The sequence below is a fragment of the Artemia sp. Qi Xiang Cuo genome, chromosome 14 (genome assembly GCF_049724085.1).
Source record: "Artemia sp. Qi Xiang Cuo chromosome 14, ASM4972408v1, whole genome shotgun sequence".
Classification (NCBI taxonomy): domain Eukaryota; kingdom Metazoa; phylum Arthropoda; class Branchiopoda; order Anostraca; family Artemiidae; genus Artemia; species Artemia sp. Qi Xiang Cuo.
In genome coordinates, this window is record NC_142807.1 from 51,138,770 (window position 1) to 51,160,329 (window position 21,560).

Sequence of the window (21,560 nt, forward strand, 5' to 3'; positions counted from 1 at the left end):
ATACACATAAATGTGAATTTCTCGAAGTTTTGTGATACAAAAATTCGAAAATAATTTCTGAGACCACACTGGCCAATCATGATAAATAAAAAATCGCGAAGAAAGGAAGAAAACGAGGACAATTAACAGCCAGTAAAAAAATTGAAAAATTATGCAAAAATTTCGGTCAAGACCTCCACTTGACCGTCCTCAGTGCAGAATAAAACTGATAAAAATATAAAAACCAAAACTTAAAATAAAGACACCAACCTAAAATTGGACGACCCTTTCCTAGTAACGGTGAAAGGTGAGTTTGGTGTTTTTATTTTAAGGTTTGGTTTTTATGTTTTTATCAGTTTTATTCTGCACTGAGGACGGTCAAGCGGAGGTCTTGATCGAAATATTTGCATAATTTTTCATTTTTTTCACTGGCTTTTAATAGTCCTCGGTTTCTTCCTTTCTTCGCGATTTTATGTTTAACAAAAATTCGAACTCAAAATAAAGACTTGTGGTTGAGGATCCTTTGAATAACCCTCGATGGTATTAAAACGAATTCGAAATTACACAAAAACAAAAAGTTATTTTTCAAAATGATGCTCAAAACAATAGATTTGAGCAGTATAGAGCAATTCAAAACAATTGGAAATTACACTGCATATAAGGGGGACTGTCCCACAACCCCCAGCTCCTTATGGTATATTCCACTTTATATCGAGATTAATGTTGACATTAGATGTGAATTTATAATTTAGCTCACAGTACTGAAACATCTCAGATAATTTTCTTCTTGAATTCTGCAAAGAATCTACTCAAAATAATATCTAAAATATCTTGATTATACATTTAATATCTTACTTAAACTATATACCAGCAGAAAATTGAAGGTTCAACGTTATCAGTTATGAAAAAAGCAAAACCAACACTTTCTTTACTTTGTTATTCTTTCTTTTAACTCTTTTAAGCCATTAACTCTTCTTCTTTCATTTCTTTTTTTACGTTATCAACTAGAAAATTGAGAGTCAAAAAATATAAGATGCTTTTGAATTCGCTATCTTTATTTGTTTCCACTTTTTTGTATAAGTATTAAAGGAATTTTTGGGTTTCGACTGTAGTTTTTAAATTTGGAAATGGCATTAATAGGTGTTACACCAAACAAATAAAATATTCAACAACAAAATTAGCATAAAAAAAACAATCAAACTGAATTGATACTTAACACGTAAGACACTTCTATCAGCTGAATAATTAAACACATATGGAATTATAATCCAATTTTTTATTAAGAAGTAATCGTACTTTTGGTGAAATGAAGCCTTTTCGTAAAATGAAGATTACTTTTTTAAGTAAGAACTCAAAAGATGCCCTGTGTCAAAAATCAGAATATGCTAGTTTTAATCTTAAATATTCCAGGTACAGGTATTGGGTTGAAACTTTTACGGATTGTTGGAGGGGCAGAAGAAACCTATAATTATGAGCTGTAGTTCCAAGAGGAATAAATAAAAACTCCATTTTTAGTACTAACTCATAGAGCAAGATCATGTGTATGCATTTTGCATAGGTCATTTTCCTCAAAAAGAAAGTTGTAGCAATACAAACTATGAATTCAGTTAATTTTTAATATTTAGTCAGTAAGAGTTTTCCATAGCCCTGATTGAGTTCCTCTAACTATATAGACTAAAATTTCTTTATGACTCATTCTAAATAATTTCTAAGACCCCACTGGCTGAGCATGACAAGATAGAAAAAATCGACAAGAAGAACATCTTGAATTTAATTTCTTGAATTGCCATTCATTGTTTGATATTTTATTCAGTCAACCTTATACCACTGCATGGAAAGGGTCTTACTTTTATTTTAGTGGTGATTTTGACGGTTTGGTTTTCATTTATTTAGCAGCTGCTTTTTTAAGGTTCTTTTTTTGTTTTTACACTGAAAACGGTCGAACGGAGGTCTCGGCCAAAATATTTGCATTGCATTTTCCTTTTCACTGGCTTAAATATCCTCGTTTTTCTTCTTTTCGAGTTTTTTCTTATTTTGCCATGACTCATTTTGGCAAATAACTCTGTGCTGCAATATATTTATGAGGCCTCTGTCGTAAGATCAGCTAGGCCACATGGCCATCATAACAGAGGAATAATATCAAGGAGAAAAAAAAACCTTCAAAATGAAAAAAAAATGAAGCAGAATTTGTTTTTACTTTTTTCTTATATATACATATAAATATATATATATATATATATATATATATATATATATATATATATATATATATATATATATATATATATATATATATATATATATATATATATATATATATATATATATATATATATATATATATATATATATATATATATATATATATATATATATATATATATATATATATATATATATATATATATATATAAACGCGGTCATGTACGATTTTATCTTATCTATTGAAAAGTTTTGGGGCAAATCATGTGTCGCACATTTTTCCTTCGCTCCTCCTTCGCGCGTGCCCAATATACATCCCGTGGCATTGTAGGAGACTTGACCTCTGTGTTGCCACCCTTAGTAAAATTTTACTACATTTAGTAAAAACGGACCCGAGTTAGTAAATTCAGTAAATTGAGGTCAAATTTAGTAACTTTTTTAGTAAATTTGCCAGAAATTTGAAAAACAAATGTTTGTTGATTTTTGTGCTAGGTTTCATTTTGCTGAACAAATTTTGAACATTTTTCTCTGTCTGAATTGATATTTTTTATTATGTGACTTCAGTTTCAGTCCCTTTCACCTCTTCATCACCATCCGTATATCGCGTGAAGCCTTGAAAATTTGAAACCTGGATACAACCAACAAATTTCGTTTTTATTGAGGAATCAATTCTGCAGTCAGTAATTTATTTTTAATTGCAGGTTGAATACAATGATAGGTGTGCTCGAAGCACAAGGGTACATGGTCAGGTTTTGTTCAAAACTGGTGAAAAACTGAATAACAAACGATATACAGCACCCACTCGTGTGATAAGTCCTCACGGGAGAGGAAAAACAAACCCATGAAGTGTTTTGTGCTTTTTCCTAATGGGTGGACGGAAACCGCAAACTATTCAGTCCTCCAAAAGAAAATTTGACTGGTTTTTATAATGGCTGTTCCCTCACAATGTAGGTGAAACACACCCTATGGCTGTTATTGTGATGTGCATGGAAAAATGGTTCAAACATAGGGAATCAAGATAGCCTGTAGTCCAGGTCTAAATTGACTAAAATATGCCCATTTTCAGGTCCTCTGTCGTCATGACACATCTATTTAATGCAATCTGAAAACAGTTTCCAGTCATATTGAGCCTGCTGATGGCGATTATACCCAGGAATAGGTAGCTCCAAGGGATGCTTGACCCTTAAAAATGACTTGAAAGGTTAGAAAATACTACCTGGAGAGTTTTCTATACAGTTTTTTTCAAGTTTGCAGTGCTACCTGTTACATGGCTCCTGCAAGGCATATAATTTTAAGAAGACAAATAAATTATTGGCATTAAATAATAAGTTTTTAACTTATTGCCGAAAATTTATAATGGAAACAATTATTATACACTCGAAGAACAAGTGTCTCACCTGTTTACCTTAGGCTGATTTCAGCCAGTCCTTGGCACTGTCCTCTTCTCATGCTTCAAAACCCTTACCTGAAAGCGTGGAAGACTTTATTAGACTTAGTCAACTACATTGATTTTAGTCCTAAACAGGTCAAGGCGTATGAACAGTTTCAAGAGTTTACAAACATTGCCAAACACAGACTGCTGTTCATCAGTGTAACCCAATGGCTGTCTCTTGAAGCAGTGGTTTACAGGATTTTAGAACAGTGGAGTGCCTCGGTTCTGTTCCTGGGTGATCAATCTAACAACGCTGACACATAGAGGGCTAGTCGGGAGAAGGCAAGGCCGGTTTACCGTTTTATGAACGATCCCTTCTGCAAAGCATATCTATATTTTCTGTCTATCACGCTGAAGAAGATCAATGTCCTCAATCTGGAGTTTCAGAGCAGTTTGCGTTCACAGTATTCTCAATAGCACCAGATCTATATTTACCTCGCTATTGAAGTGCCTTGTGAAGCCCAGTGTAATAGAAAGGGCTGCACATGAGGAAGTTTTGATACCCTCCCCGGAGGATCAGACACTCCGAAGTGTAGTTTTTCCTTTGAGCGAATTGAAACTCGGGCCTAACACAGGGTGTCATTTGTTACAGTCCTTTTCTGCTGAAGCTTGTAGAATTCCGAAAAAAAACACAGGTCATATTATGTAGAGGTCTGCAGGTAGATCGCCAAGAGGTTCGATAGCGAAGATGAAACGCTCCAGAATCTCGAGTGCATCGATCTTGCCGCTACTTCGAGCGTTTCAGTCAGAAAACTCGTATCACTAATGATTCGATTTTCAAATTTGTGTGGGAATGCTGATAGGGAAATAGAGAAAAAAAGAGACATCCTTGATGTGCATTGGTCAAAATTAGAGTCTAGGAAAAACTTTGTGAAAAATAGAGTTAGTGACATTTTTTGAACCTGATATGTGCTGGAAAAATTTAAGGTTGATGAAAGATGGTAGGGGGAACCGATGTTTGATGATCTTTGTGAATTTATGTTGCAGCTGTGCTGTCTCTCCAATTAGTCTGCTGAGTCAGAACGGCAGTTCTCAGTTTTGTCAAACGTGAAGCCAAAGCTTCGGAATAGGCTACAGACGGAAACTGTTCTTGCGATGATGTACACGAAACAAATGGTGTGCAGAGAAAATGAAAATGGGGGAGTAGCGACTTGGTCGGTACCGCCGCAGTTAGTGTCAAGAGTCTCAAGGTGGAAACCAAGAGAGTCTTCTTTAACTATTCAGGAGGAGGTTATAGATTTTACGGACATAGAGGAATAGTTCAGATTGTTTTTTTTTTTGTTCGTCTGATCGTTTCTTGGAGCACTTACAAAGCTAACAACCTTCTTGAAATACCGAATGTGGATGAAGGTTCGTCCAGGCATACAACTGGATGTAAAAGTGTTGACCGCTTTCCCATTCGAGGATGGTTTGGTTATCAGAAAATAGTTGCCACATTTTCTACTTTGCCCCTGTTTGCATTGCGTGTCTGATTGCACCTAAGTCATATCATCTGGGAGGTTGAAATTTTTTTCGTCTTCACGGAAACTAACGGAAGGGACGTGTCTTTCATTTGTTTTTTTTGTTTTTTTATCCTGTATTCGAAGTTTTTCATGTGTTTGCTAAAATTGATTTATGATTCGTTTTAACAACTGATCTCGAGAACATAATCAATTTAATGAATAAAGTTTCTATTACGATGGTAATCTCTGGGTACTAAACTATATAGTTTTATGCCGGAAGCTCATCATCAAAAAGAAGTGTCCGGCTAAAAAAAAAATGCTAGAATCATCCGAAGTTTTGTCTTGACAGCAGTTTCTTGTTTGTCAGGCACCAAAAAATACCAATAGCAGTAAACTGCAATCTGCTCAGACAGTAAATTACTGTGTAATATACGGAGCTGCGCAAAGCAACAGAAGGATCGATGCATTCGAAGTTATTGAGTGCTTCATCGGTGCCAAGACAGCATCCCTTAAGGAGATGGCAAGAAAAAACCGTCAAATACAGACAAGGCTTACTAGGTGGGGTGTCGCTCGCAATCCATTTCCGGTAGAATCTTTTTTCCTAAGAATATACTGTAAGAATGGGGAGATAACAGTTGCCCTTTTGAACTCACTTCTTGCATACGCAAACGGACAACAGTTTTCCGACTCGGTCAAGTCTGCAAGAAGTGATTTGAACCAACAGGACAGTAGTTTACTGACTGGTGAAAATTCGCAGCAGGTTGTTGTTTCTTCTTCTCCGACTGCCGTGACCTACCCCCATCGAACTAAAATAGTGTAGTAACAGACTTATGAAGGAGTCATAAAAAAAGAGACTCTTCAGTGTGGATACTGCTTCTGTACTGCGCAAGCCTGCTCCTACCCTCAACCAATCCAAAGTAGCTCCACGCTTTTTAGGGAAAAGAAATATTGGGATGATTGAGATGAGAAATATTGGGAAATATTGGGATGGGATGTCAATAATTTGGAATCAGGGGGTAGGCATAGGAGGAGAAGTAGGATCCATGGCAAGAGAGGTAAAGATTGTCCTGCAAGAGCAGGAGACCCAGGTATGGCAGGCTAGTCAGACCACGGCAGCATCCTTAGGTGTGTACGTGGAGGTCCAGGAGGCATGGGGGGAGGAATATTATTTTAAAGTGGGAGTTCAGGGGGAGGATATAGGGTGGGTTATTTCAGTAAAGGGCAATTTTATGCCTTTCGGTAAAAGAAGGAAGTATTTGGGGAGGTTTAAGTCACGGAAGGGTCCGTATTTTTACCCGATATGCGGAGAAAATAATGACTTAGAGCACTTTATGTGCAAATGTAAGGAGAATGAGGATTTCAGGGTAGAATCTTTTGGGAATGGGGTTAATGAGAAGAATTGGATGGTCGGAATTTTAAAAAGTAAGTGTAAAGTGGATATCAAGAATGTTAGGAGGTAGGAGTGTGTAGTCATGTAGCACAGAGAGAGATTTTTGGAGGGTGGACGATAGGCGGGACAAGAAAAGAATGTTGAAAGTTATTTTATGTGGTGTGCTTGCAGCATTTTCTTTTTTCTTTTTGTAGCTATGATCCATGTAGCTTTAAAGCATTTAAAATATATTGATCATGTCTGCGACATTTTATGTAATTATGTTAGTTTTATGGTATCATATGCCTTACAATGTTCGTTTTCTTTTTGAAATTGCTACGCTTGTTCATTGTTATTATTATATAGCCTGTTACATTTGTTAGTACCATTTGGTATAATTCTGTGTTATTTGTTGTTTTTTTTTGCCATGGCCCAAATTGGCTTCTGTTGCAATAAATATATTTCTATCTATCTATCTATTCCGCTTCTCGTTACTCCAACTAATCAGTGTTGTCAGTCTATGTAGCGACATCTGCAGTTTTAATTAAAAAAAAAAAATTAAATAAAATTTGAGTAACAAGCGACAACAGTAGGTTTATTTAAAGGAAAGCGAAAGAAAAGAGAAACAGACAGAGAAAAGAGGAGATGAGAAAAAAAGAAGAAAAAAGAAAAAAATTGTGAAAATCCTATTGATTATCCTCGTATGGTAAAAATCGATGCTTCACGATGGCGAAAAAATACATTTTTGGAGCATTTAGTAAAAACAGAAGGGATTTAGTAAATTTTTCTTCTCAGATTTAATAAACTCTTCCAGGCCAGGCTGGCAACACTGCCTGACCTGCAGTTCACTCCGTTGACCACATTCATTAGTGGCACTTTGATGTCTCTCATCTCTGAAACAAACGTTCATGACTGTATATATATATATATATATATATATATATATATATATATATATATATATATATATATATATATATATATATATATATATATATATATATATATATATATATATATATATATATATATATATATATATATATATATATATATATATATATATATATATATATATATATATATATATATATATATACCTAGGCTGTGATCACTACTAAGAAAATGACAAAGGAAATGCAAATGCTGCCCTATTTCATTATCTAGCTTTCTAAATATTCTCTTTGTCGATCCAGTTGTAAATAAATATAGCTGATACACTTCAGCTGCGATAATTAAACGTGTGACATAGTTATTTTGAGTTATGCATGTGTCATGGGTAAACTAGGTACGAAGAACCGAATGGTATAGTCAGAATTGTCCTATCTTGTACCGTTACGAAGATAAAAAGAGACATAAGCCTCTAAGTCGCGTCTGTCTCTTTTTTATCTGGTCTTTGTGCAATCCGGAATGACAGAAGAGGAGATTATCTTATGGAGATATATCATGGGGACGTGACATTCACCTCCTTGTTTGTCAAGAAACAGGGAGACATACATCATAAAATGGAATAATTTTGAATTCGCTCAGAATACTTCAACAGCCGACAAACTATTTCCCGTCTTTGGTTCTCCTCAAAAGTTACAACATGGTAAATGTTGTACTTTTAATTATCACAGCTGACTTATGAAATGACACTTTCAGCTCAAACTCAAAAAGGATAAGTGAATTCGAGGAAAATTACGCTATCAAACACGATATATGAGAGAAGCCTGTTGCAGAGGTGTCAAAACCCTGTTAACATGCTATAAAACCATCTATTTATTATAGCTTGCTTGCCCCCGTAAGCTGAGCTTGTGGTGTGCTGTAAAAAATATATCTATATATATTTTTTTTAATTCATCTTAATGGGTAATTACATGATTTTGTTCCGACCCAGACCCGTGTATGCAGGACTCTAGTCAGGTAGATGGGAGGGAGCTTACAAGAAATACAAGAAATTAACCCTTGACAGGCCACTATATGAACGAATACCAGGAAAAATCTCCAACGCTTCCCATGTAATCTCTAGGTCAGACTATTGACGAAAAATTTTATTTTTGCATGATTTATTCAAAATTGTCAATTTTAGAGCATGTTGTAAAAATACGACATTAGCTTCTCGAGTATATAAAAATGGGGCATTTTCACTTGGTGTGGAAGGCTTTAAAACAATTGTTTTTGGCAGTAAGGCACAGTGGAGGGTCACATTTTTCGCATTCAAAAGTGGTATATCCCGATTTGCACTCTTTGCAGCGGATCTGCTTTTCAGTCTTTTTTGGCCAGTGATCAAGTCCATCGGCTTGAGCAGATATTGCCGGTCGGATTCGATTGCGACTCCGAATGGGGCTGGGACTTGCTTCAACATCTGCGGATGGTCTAGCACGTTTACGTTGGGGCATCACACGCGCCGAGGCATACAACCCTGCAGCAACTTCAGACCTGAAGGCTCTCAAGATGATCGGTTCGTCTGTCCTTGAAGTCAGCGCTTTGACGTCTGACCTGAAAAGAAGCCAGCTATTGCAGACTGCTGTGTCAATAAGCCACCAGAAGATTCTCATATACCATTTTCGTGTCCGAAGATGAGTTCGGCACATCTCTGCCAGCATGTCTGCTAAATCTACGCCACCCATATGAAGGTTGTACTGATAAACAATGGCTGGCCTTGAAACTTCAACCCCGGATTTATCCTTAACGTTCCAGCGTCTGCACGTATCATGTGGCGTTATTCCTGCATACGTTGAAGCCAAGCAAACCGTTTTGTTATCTAACCATTTCACTACAATAACGCCAGAATGAATGTCAGTCCTGTAATCTGACGTTCCTCTCTCTCGTTTCTTCATTTCACTATCTGTGAGGAGCGGGCAGCCCTTCAATCGCGCTTTGTTCAACGTACCAATACAAGGGAATCCTTTAATTTTGAGCAAACTCATTAGTTTCAAGCTTGAAAACCAGTTGTCAAAGTAAATCTTGTAGTTCATTTTCTCTGGCAAGGTACTCATCAGACGTAAGACTAAGTTGCCTCCGACTCCAAGATCTGGCTCTATGTCATCTTCAACAAGAGTGCCCTTCCCTTGATAAACTTCAAAATCATGTATAAAGCCTGAAACAACAGCTCTTGTGAACAATTTTATTCCCCACGTCGTCGGCTTTTTTGGTAGATGTTGTCTGAAGTTCCTTCACCCCTTGAAAGGAATCATATGCTCGTCAATTGAATGGTGTTCTTCGGGGCTGTCTTCCAGAAACTTGGAACGGATATGACTCAGGACGGGTCGAATCTTGTATAGCTTGTCAAATCCTTGTTCTCCAGGTTTCTTAGCTTTATTGTAGTCGTTGAAATGAAGAAAACGTTTGATCTTGTTAAACCTTTGTCGGCCCATCTTGTCGGCAATTTGAGGGTATCTGGTAGTTGCTTCCCAATGCATTCGATAGTAGGGAACATTTATCATCCCAATAGTAGATTAATGCTCATGGAAACTTTTAGCTCTTCGACAGTGAGACAGAGGTTGCATCCCTCGGTTTGAAGTGCAAAGACATTACTTTGTTCAACTATCAGCTAAAGAAGTTCATCGTCAAAGAATTTTTGGAAGTATTTCAGTGGAGTCTCCAACATGCCCGGAACTTGGCGAGGCTCTCCTTTCCCAGACAGATCAACTTTTTCTATCTCTGCTTTTCTCCAGTCGAATTTTTCTTGGACTTTCGATTTCTTCTTTGATTTTCCAGTACTTGTTGTTATCGGTTGCTGTTGCTGACTGGAGGGTGGAGTTTCCCCCGAGTCATCGTCACTGGGTTCAGTGTTAGCCTCCATGTCATCCTGTTCCAAGAAGAAGTGGAGATTGTCCAGTAGAGGCAACAAGTCTGCATCAGGATCATCGATAAGATCTTCTGGAGACAGGAAGTCTGGATCATTGTCATCATCATCGTCGGACAAATCAGACAACATGTCTTCTCGAATGTCAAAAATATACTTGGCCACCTCTTCTGCGTCAATTCGGCGATTTTGAGCTCGTTTTCTTAGTCTGTCGTAAGATTCCGCCATCTAGAAAGAAAACAAAAATTAGGCATATGACACACCCTGTCTACTCAGTGATCCACCATCCCTGAGGGGTGGTTTGAGCTACTATATAGGAAGGACCCCTCCTACATAATAGCTGATATAAAATTATACTGTTCTCTTTACCCTTTTTATTTTCTTATTTTGTTGTTTGTTTCATAATTTTGAGCCACGATCGTCCGATGTTGTATTTTTACAACAGGAGGAAGTTTATTTTGCTACTGATCCAAATTCTTGCACATTTCGTGAATTTCAGCTAGAGTAATTCTAAACGGTATATATTTCATACACAAATGACATGCAAGGAATCTCCCACCTTTTCGTTTTGTTTCCAATTTCTAGCTTAGAAATTGCCTACCTTTTCATTTGTTTTCCTTACCCTTTGGTTTGGTGACTCACTGTTTAGGCCACATGTCACACAGCAGCTCCCCGAAGGTATCAATCGACTGCCATCTTTCAGCCCCATCGAAAGATGTTGATAAAAGCAGTATTTTTTTACAGCAAGATGGCAGTCCAAGCTCGAAAAGTACAGTGTTGTATTTTTACAACAATTGCCTCTGTAGGGTTAACAACTCATATGAAAATACGATACTTGTCCATTATTCAGAAAACACACAAGTTGATTCATTTTATAGGTACACGAGTTGAAACAACTTAGACGCTTGGAGATAGATATGGTATATATAATTTGGGCTGTATATTTGCGCCTTATGGGGGTTTGGGGGTTAAGTATAGCGGGCACGCATGCAAAATATAGCCTAACCTCACCTAACCTAACCAAAATTCCAAGTTTTCCACTGAGCCGAAGCTAATTCTCTCCGAGTACAGACAGTAATAAACCGGTTATTGTCTGATATAACTATCCAAATTCTTGGTGTTCTCTGAATAATGGACAAGTACCGAAAATACTCATTAGATTAAAAAAAAATATACAAACAATTTTCAGATTCAGGGGAAGGTAGAGCTCATAGTTCCTCTTCTATGTACATGCCTGTGGCTCTATTTGGAAAATTATTAGATTTTATTATTATACGAAATGGAACACAACTAATACGCAATTTACGAGAATACGCAGAGAAATCTGAAAAAGAAAATGTAAAGTTCTATAGATTTTTCTGGGGACTGGGCTCAATCATCCTGCTTTACATTTTGCGACTTTTCTCAAAAATTCTTAGCCTCTAAAGAAATATTTCTTCTAACTTAGCTATAACCGTTTTTTTTATTCTTATAATATCTTTTGAAACCACTTATCAAGATTGAAAAATTAGCATAGAAAAAAAAGGTATAAAAACCGGTATTAAGTATAATGCCTTGCTTGTTTCACAGCTTTTGGTACTATGCTATAGTAAGAAGTTTGGTCTTTGACATTTCAGCTGTGAATTTTTAGCAGATCATGGAAACATGGCAGACCATCAAAAGAAAAATAAATAAAAGAGCCACTTTATAAGAAGTAGCTCATGTACAACGAGTTACTGTGACCATGTGTATTACTAATTTAACAAGGAATGCTAAAAGTCAAACAAATATTTACACGGTTATCACGTTTTTTTTATTAATTATTTATGTGGTGAAAATGAGGAATATGCAAAAAGTTTCAAAATGTCCATCTTTTGAAACAATGGTCTCCGAAGAAACTGACATGGAGAACGAGTGTCTAGTTGATTACATAAGGGCAACAGGGCTCAGTTATCCCTCAAAATTGCCATATAATTTATCAACTACAATTGATCGAACAAATCTAGTATCAATTGCACCCGATGCTTATCAAAGTTTTCTATATGACAAAGATGCTCCTTGGGTTGAAGCCTTTATTGCAGTTGAGACATTTGTTCCAAAGGTAAGGCTGTTTATGCAACGCTATGATGTCGTTCCACAATTCCAGTGGTGTCATGTGCACCGTTAGGGGGTGTTGATACACCTGATAAACAAGATGTTTAAAATTGAATCAAAGAGGAAAATGAGAAATAGTCGATTCAAATATTTGTAAAAGCAAAACTCCTGGTTAGTTCCTTTTGAAAACTCCCTGTCGGCTCTCTTGACTAACATAGGAGGAACAAGAAAGCCCTTAAAGCAACACAAGTGAGCCTCCTCTTTCTTGAAATTCCTCACAGCTAGACTACTACAAATACACATATGTACAAGAGTTGATTGCCACGAATATATTATTACTGATCTTCCCTCGTGTCAAAACCCAATTGTCCCCCTCCCCTGTCCCCCAACGGGAAACAACTCTGATCCAAAAATACATTTAAACTCAATTAAATACTCGTCTTTATTTTTCAGTTGATTGGAAAACTGGATATAAGATGGTTACAAGGATACGCATAAGTAACTCAGCCCATCATACAGATTATTATGTTAGTTGGAATCCGAAAACCAAAATCATATCACTTAAAACTTAATCTTTTTCGCATGCTGACCCAAAGGTATGCGTTGCGCAGGCACCGATCACCAGATTCGATGCCTTCGGCCGGGAGCGCAATGCGTGGTAGGGTGCAAATTATCTCAAGCTTCCTGGGCCCCCCCCCCCAGATTTCTCCAGGTGCCCATTTAGAGCTTGTTCGGCTTTGTTTGAGCTTAAAGGGTCACACCATTGACCCCTGTCCAAAACCAAAGAATCAACGACATCAGGACTCGAACCGCTGAACTCTGGATTTCAATTCCCGAGCGCTAAGCCCTTGGCTAGGACGGCTCGTAAAAAAAAAATCACATCACGAAGTATGTTAAATAGGATAAAAAGAAAGATCAATAGGGCCCATTTCTAGGTTTCCGTTTTCTTTTCATTGTAAAAACCTAATAGTGATGAAAAAATTTCGTAATTCCCATTTATTTGTCAGTTACCATTTCCCTTAAACCTTTCCTTACCACAACATTCCACGCCATTCGGGGACGACCTGCATTTAGTTTGGCCCTAAACGGTTGGCCGACATGGAAAATCTATGGCAATCTGTCATCCATCATCCGCAGAACATGTCCTAACCATCTCAACCTTCCTCTCATTAGACTATAGCCCTAGTAAGTGAGATTGAACCGCATTTTTCGTACAGCTTATTGTTTGAGACACCGTCAGTAACTCGGGTACCCAAAGCAATCCGCAGGACAATTTCTCTGCAGAAAAGCTAGCATCCTCCTATGTTTTTCGGAGTGTACGAGCTTCAAAACCATAATTGATCACTGTCATCACTTTAGCTTCCAATGTTCTAAACTTAGTTCGCAGACTTATATTCCTATTCTTCCAAACTTTTTTCACCCTTGAAAAAACATCCTGGGTTCTGGCTATTCTACTTTTAACATCTTCAATGCACTCACCGTCTTTACTAATAATATTACCAAGGTAAGTGAATCTGTCCACCTGATCAATTTTTTCGTTACCCAACATCACCTTTTTACCTTCTCTTATTCCTAGTTCTTAGTGAATTAATCTTCTTGACATTTATTTTCAAACCTTTTTTTCACCCTGAACTCGCAAAACATCTAAAAGTTGATTCATTTTGCTAACACTTTCAACTAAAATACTTAAATCACCAGGATAATCTAAATATAGGAGTGTTTTACTTCCCCATTTTGGCACCGTGTTCTCCCATTGCCTTTGCTGTGCTTTTCAGGACAAAATTCATTAAAATGATCCATTTAAATGAAAATAGACCACAACCCTGCTTAACACCTGATTTAATACCCCATTTCCTAACTTAACCACAACAATATTTCTGTCGTATATGGCACAGATCAATTTAATGTATTTATCTGGTATACCGTACAAGGAGAGGACTTTCGCTAAAGCTCTTTTAACAGCTGAATAAAACGCTTGATCATAATCTATAAAACTGAGGACTAAAGGCATTTGTTTACTCAGGTTCTTCTCAATTATTAATAGTCCAGTAAATCTACGAAGCTCTGGGACAAAATGGCAATATAAAAGATTTTACACCATCTTGTAGAGAAAAAAAATTCTGTACAACATATCTAAAGTACTCAAAACTTCCCTTGGCGGAACAGAATAAAAAACAGGGGGAAAGGGGAAAAATTGGAAAAATTCAGGGGCAGATTTATTGTGCGCTTGAATTTCCCGTCTGCTCTTTTTCTGCGCAGAGAACTCGAAAAAATAAAGTTATATTGTTTTATCGCTGGACTTGGTTTGACTTTCCCCTGTAGCGGGGAAGGAGGAGGGGAAAAAAGTACCCTCGAGAGTTGTGCGATATGGCTGCTCAAAATGTTGCCCCCAAGGTTTTTTGATTCGATGATTTAAAAAAAATATGGTATTGGACTCGTATCTTGCTTTTCTGCAGTGTTTTCACCGTAGGGGAGACAATGCATCGAGCCTTCGGAATAAGTGGGCAGATTTACTTCGACTACCTAATAGAAACATAAAACGCAATTAAATGTAAAAAATTAAACAAATCTGGTAACTTCGGTAATCACAGCAAAATATAATTAGGGTTTTGATTGAACTAAAAAGGATAGGATCAAGGATTTGTACTAAACATCGTATTCTTCGTCGTTATCACCAAAAACATCTGAATTGGAATACGCAATCCCTTGGAGGTCTTTGCAAGCAAGTGTGCAAGGCAATCCATTCTTTTGGAAACTACAGCCTTAACTGTCACAGTTGGAACGCATGCAGCTGCAACGAATCACATTTAGCAAATGAGAAGGAGTAGGTCCGATGTCTGTCATAATAGGAGTGAGGAGTCCGTCAGGTCAGGTTGATGAAAGTCTCTCTGGGTTAACAGCAGTTGATATCTTTGAGCTGTTCAGTTTTTGAAGTAAAACCCTGTGCCTACCTTTGCTGAGACTCTCCCCTTTCTTAGCCTTGTAGAAACACAGCAAAATCTTTTCACCGGCTTGCTGGACTTCTTCCTTCGTACCGCGCGGATTAAGGAATACTCCACAGTTATTCCTAAATTCTTCATGGCTTTTTAGGCATGGCCGGACAGCCTGCTTTCCTTTCCCAAACAAACAGGGCGTCCTATAGCAACCAAGAAAGGGGTCTCAACAAGAATAGTGACAAACCTGTTCCAGGACTCTTTTGATAAAGTTCATGTGCCAATATTTAGTTGGCAGCGCTCTTGACTTGGTACTGGTTTTGAAGTAGAGATCCCTGGCTTTCGGAGGCAGGTGATAGAGGAGAATAATCAATAAACCAGTGTCGTTTCCAACTACTGCGGTCACCCTTTTCTTGGCCGCATTAACACCTGTTATTGCAATAGGAACGTCCGCATCTCTCTCCGCATGAAGGACAGTGAGGCCGGCTTGGACAAGCTTCTTGCCAATAGCTCGAATAATGTTCTGCTTATTGTTGGGATTCCACAATAAGTCCTCCTTCTTCCTTTGGAGCTTCAAAATCAGTGTGAAAGCTAGGCGACATCTTTGGTAGACGGACCAATACTTGTGTGTCACGAATTAAACTTAACTGTTGCAAGTTTGTTCGAAAGTGTTTCCTGTTTTCCATGGAATATGTTGGAGTGGCCATCCATCACCGATCACGTATTTTTCCGGCTCTTTTCATAGGACGTTCACAGGTTCTGCCTTTGCTAATTTTCAAATAGCTTTCGCTAGCTCCACTTTATCTCGCTGTCGCGGCAGGCTTAACGATTCGAAAAGGGCAGTAGGATAACTGGAGAGTTCAAATCTAAGTGTTTCTTCCTTATCCCCTCCGGTTGTAGTTGCCGTTGCTGCAAGACGTCAAAACAGAAGACTTGCGTCAATTTGTATGTCTTCACCGTCTGCTTCGGAATTGTTGCCTTGATAGGCAATCGTAATCACTTTGCTTTAGCACTTAAAGATGTAGCGATTGGCATCAGCGTCGTCCATCGACTTCAAAATTTCTTTTCCTATCGCCTTTGCTGCATCTGCGTTGACAGTTCCTGCAGCTGTCATACCATTCGATATATTGCGCAATTGAGTGCAGTTGTCGCACGGATAGGACTGCGTATAAAAGATACTAAAGCCTTTACGTCCTTTTTTTCTCTTTTTATCCGAGCTGGCATTGCAGAAACGTGCTGGTCAGATGACACGTACTCAACGCCGGTGAGTGACTGCATAAGCTGATTAATTTCAGCTCGCACTGGCATTGACATTATCCAGATCAACATTTGCGTCTCACTCATTCCATTTCTTCTAGTGAGGCTCATGCTTGTTTTCAGTGACCTCATTAGTACTTGCTCAATTACTAAGTCGGGAGAGAGCCAAGCCCAAAATCTATCACTTCTTCGAATGACAAACATCCCATCCGCAACGTCTTTATACAGCTTCTGGTTATTTTCTTTCACCTATTCCATTTGCTGAAGAAATATTATCACCGATTTCGTATACAGGTTAGGGCCTTCTGCTGCAAAGTAAAGGAACATTTCAGTGTGTGCTTGAAGATACTGCACCGAGTTTCCGGTCCGTTCTGCTCTGATGGCCTCCTTAAGCAATCCGAAACTTTCTGAATGCTGAAGCCATATTTTAGCAGTCCTGTTGTTCTGCAGCGTGTCTTGAAACTCCATCACTCGCATTTGGATTCGAAGTGTTATGTCTGCGTTGGATGCGTCTTCAAGGGTTGCTTCCTCATTCAGTTGAGCTATACATATTGTCAAAGCTTCTGCAAAGTCTGGATGACTCGAACATATGTCATCTGTGCCATTGAAACCATACGATTTGCAAATGAGAATGATCTACAATTCTGAGTCTATAGGCTTGAGCGCTCTCTTGGCTCTTGAAACAGCCTCACCGCTAAGGATATGCCTAATGATGTTACCGGCATATATGCATTCGAGCACTTCTTTTATTCCTGTTTCCGTCATCAAGTGCCCGATCGCTCCAAATAAGCTCATACGGCAATGGAGACCACCGATCATTGGAACTGCTACCTTGAGATGACTATCAGCATGCTCAGCATTGATGATGTTCACCCCTTTCATGTACGAAGGTTGGTCGAAAGTAATAACTGGTACCATTCAGTGCTGGCGTGCTTTATTGGAGATAAAACGTAGGGTCGTGTATACACAAGAAAGACAGGAAGGATTATAGTCGATCATAGGCAGAAAAACAATTGACGAAGCACCTTTGTATGACCCATGGTGAACTGGTGAATGGTATTCACTCCATCCAACCAGTTTCGGGTCATGTATCCAGCTTGCATGATAAAGTAGGTCAATGCCATCGATCTTGTCACCGAAGGTGATTGTCGGGATGAGTTTTTACACAAGACTGTTCTCCTGTTGGCTTCTATTGTAGAAGAAGAAAGGCACTCGTCCAACCTGCTGGAGTACTTCAAGGTTTACAACTGCTCTTGGGATTATAATTGGAAATTTGGGTAGCCTTGGTGTGGCAGCAGCTAGCATGCCCATGCAATGGGAAGTACCTTTTTCGTCGATAGTGCAAATGTTGTGGTCGACATTGTCACCAATGAGCTGGATGAAAGTTTTAGAAATCATCCCTGGAAATTCTGCACCATGATTTACTGCGGCAGAACGCTCGAATTGAAGCATTTCAGCGTAAGAAGTAGAAAAACATAGCCCATTCGGCTGGTCGATCAGAAAACGTGAACCAGATTGCTGGTGTTGCTGGGCTCAAAGGTATACTTGTAAAGGAGCGAGCAAAGATTGGGGACGGCAAGCCAGCATTATTGCTTGACTGACATTATTGCTTGAGCCTACCAGTAGGTAGTGAATCTCCAGCAAACAGGAAAAGAGAAGCACCAGGGCATAGGATATTAAATTCTCGTCAAAACGGTGCTAAATTGTCTTAAAATCGAGTTGATAGACATTTGTCTCCTCTTCAAATTTTGTAGAGCGTCTGACTATCTTTTCCCTTTAGAGGATGTCTTGGTTTCCCCCTTTATTTCCTTGTAACTGGAAAACTGGGGAACAGGCTAATGACAGAGCAAACAAAGTAACATATTCATTCTTCTCGCATTGGGAAACTCAGCAAAAAAGTTTTGAAGATTGCTGTACAGGATCTTTATTTAACTCCTCTTTTTCCACTGTAAGTACGGAAACGGGGGAGAGACTTATTACACAACAATAAAACAACGCACATTTGATCTTTTTGGACCCAAGAGCATCAAGAACGCCATTCTCAGCATCAAAAACTACCGGCCGTAGATTTTCGAGTTTTCCCTTGGATTTTCACCTTTCCCCCCGTTTTTCACCCTGTTCCGCCAAGGGGATTCTTGGGGAATATTTTGTATTAGACCCCGGTGCCATGCCGATGACAGAAGACCGGCGGCGGCGCGGCCAAAACAGCGTGCCGTGCCGTGCCACCAGTAAGATGTCGGCAGCGCGCCGCCGTTAAGATGATGGTGGCCCACCGCCCTCGCGATCAATGTTGACCGCAAACATTAATGTTTTCATCAGTGTTTCTCAAATCACAGCTTAAATTTACAACAGAATCGAGCCTATTCATGAGTTCAAAAATACACAAGTCACTGGCTGGAAACTGGTCTTCTTCGTTATTCATCAAAAGAAGAAATCTGGTAGAAACGAAATGGATGTGGCGTTTCAGAACCCTTGTATAATACGAGTAGTTGAAGTGTCTATTAGCTATGTATTCTTAACATAAATACTTATCAAAATTAGTAGTTTTTTTCATTCCATTACTACATACAAAACTTCAAATACCGTATCACAAAATTCGTCAGTTATCTGGGTAAAAACTTTGAATATAACTTTGAACTTAGAAGCTTACTTTTTTCATATTGCCCTTTGCCTAAATCTGTTTTGTCACCTTTAAAACAGTTGAAATGGGCGACTTTGATATTGCAAGTTTTTTTTGCTCTTTTGGATTCCTAATAAGCCTTCTTGTATTAAAAACTGGTTTCTAATAACAATTAAAAAAAATGCATTTTAACATTTTTTTGGCTTCTCTATAGATTATATGTCATGTAGGCTAAGGCTGAACTGCTGCTTTTTTATTGCTTTTGGATATTATTCATTTTTCCTTTTGGGGATTCATTCCAAATTATAAACTGATAAATACCTAATATCAGCAAAATTATAAACTGCATCTAAAAGGAGTAAATTTATCAAATTGAAAAATATATTATGAACACTTCACATGAGAACACTTAAATTACAATGAAACAAAACACACATAATGGTTTATTCGGTATGAAGAAAAATTAAATGCCAGCTATTTTCTTAGGTAAAAAAGAAAAGCTCATCCGCTTTAAATGTAATTAAAAGAAATAATATGCAGACTGAAGTAGCTCCAGGAAAATGTTGAGATTTTCATCCTAGTTCGTCACTTCTAATCCAAGGAAAATGTTAGGACACTTAGTATCAGTTACTGAGTTTAAGCTTTGATTTCCAAATGCTCACAAAAATTACCAATTTTAAGAAAGTCGGAACAATAAGTCACCTGTGGTCAAAACACTCAAAGACTCCTCTTTGATCCCCACCCAGGCTCAAAGCTTCTGCTATGGTCATTTCCATGGAAATCTCAAATGAGTTTCTTTTTAAAATGGCTTTCAAGCGTAGTTACGGGTATTTAGCCTTTTTTGCTTTTCTTCTAAGCGTTGAAAAAAGTATTATAATATTCCAAATGCTACATTTGTTATATTTGTGCATATTTTTGGTAATCATTTGGGGGATGATCGAATTTTTTAAACCACTGTAGATACGTAAGAACGTTGCAACATCTAGTACCCTGAGGTCATAAGACTGTCACAGACTCCTCCTTGAACCTCCCAAATTGAAAGTTTTTATTATGACTTGGCCTTTTAACTTAACTTGGGCACTGGACCAAGGGCGCCATTGTCACTCGAGCGCAACATTAGGTGGGAATGTCGATATCGCTTTCGCCACACCAATTTGTTTTAGTGTGAATCTTTCTGGTACATATGAATGAATGTTTTTAAAGTAAACCCGTTTTATCAATAGGAAAAAAACTGGATTGGACGCATATGTCCCTTTCCCTTTGGACGATAAAACCATGCAAGTGCTGTATCAAGTATATCTCACTAAAATCTTGTTATTTTTTGTCAACTTTTTGGCATCCCTGCTTTGAGTAAAAAAAAAATCAAGAAACTATCACTTAAATATAATAAGCCCTATGCCCCCCCTCTGGATACCATCTTGATAGGATACAGTCTCTGCTCTAAGTAAAAAAAAAATAATTAACTTATTGGCACCCCTGCTTTAAAAAAAAATCGAGGTATTATCATTTAAATATGATAGCTCACTACCCCCCCCCCCACCTCTGGATACCACCTTGATAGGGTGCCGTATCATTTAAATATGATAGCTCACTACCTCTCCCCCCCCCCTCAGGATACCACCTTGATAGGATGCCGTCTCTGCTTTAAATTATAAAAAGAATCATTGGGATCCCTGCTTTCAATAAAAAAAAAATTCAAGATACTATCATTTAAATGTATTGTCTCCCTGCCCCCCCCCACTTCCTCTGGACACCACCAGAATACCGTCTCAGGTTTCATTAGAAAAATACTCTACTTAATAATTAACTAGGTCACTATATGGTTCAAACAAACGCGCAAAATAACATTAAACAGCTTAGTGTTCCTTGCAAAAAAATTGAGGGTATGAGTAAAGGGGTACAAAGACAGCAACAAAAATGTCGAAAGTATTCAGATATACCTCAAATTATTGGAAAACTGAGTCATATATTCTCCGTGGCATTCAATAAGATCCAAAGAATCTAATTAAAAGGGAGCACACACAAAAGCCAAATTAGGCCAGTAGCCTAAATGAAATCGCAAAATACCCAAGACAATGAACAAGTCCTAATAGGGGGCCTTGGACCTATCAAAGTACTTCAATGATTTCCCAGGAAATTTGATATCATTTTCTTCTGTCTCCACTTTAAATGAAAAAAAAAAATTATCTTTTTGGCATCCCTGCTTTCAATAAAAAAAAATAAGGGATTATCATTTAAAAATCATAGCCCCCTATCCCCCTCCCTTTATAGGCAATATTATACAATTTATTTATGAATCATATTTTTGGGGTAACTTCCGGTTCAATCTTTGATTCCCCAACCTTGTACATAGCTTAGTCTATAGCTAAACTTTGTCTCAATAGAAGGTTACTTTTTGGGGGGGGGGGGTAAAAATGTTTCAGAAAGAAAATTGTAATTTCTATCAGGCGTTCAACAATTGAG

At 37.9% G+C, this 21,560-nt stretch overlaps 2 protein-coding genes across 3 annotated transcripts in view; one reads left to right on the top strand and one right to left on the bottom strand.

Moving 5' to 3' along the window:
* The window catches only part of LOC148944584 (galactose-3-O-sulfotransferase 3-like), a 178,909-nt gene that overhangs the window by 128,460 nt on the left and 28,889 nt on the right, over nucleotides 1–21,560 (bottom strand). The window lies entirely within an intron of this gene.
* LOC148944585 (uncharacterized) overlaps nucleotides 11,884–21,560 on the top strand; it is a 40,182-nt gene continuing 30,505 nt past the window's right edge. Inside the window, exon 1 of the mRNA XM_089100744.1 lies at nucleotides 11,884–12,294. Within this exon, the coding sequence (XP_088956870.1) occupies nucleotides 11,938–12,294 (357 nt within the window). The 5' untranslated portion in view covers nucleotides 11,884–11,937. The remainder of the gene's footprint in view (nucleotides 12,295–21,560) is intronic.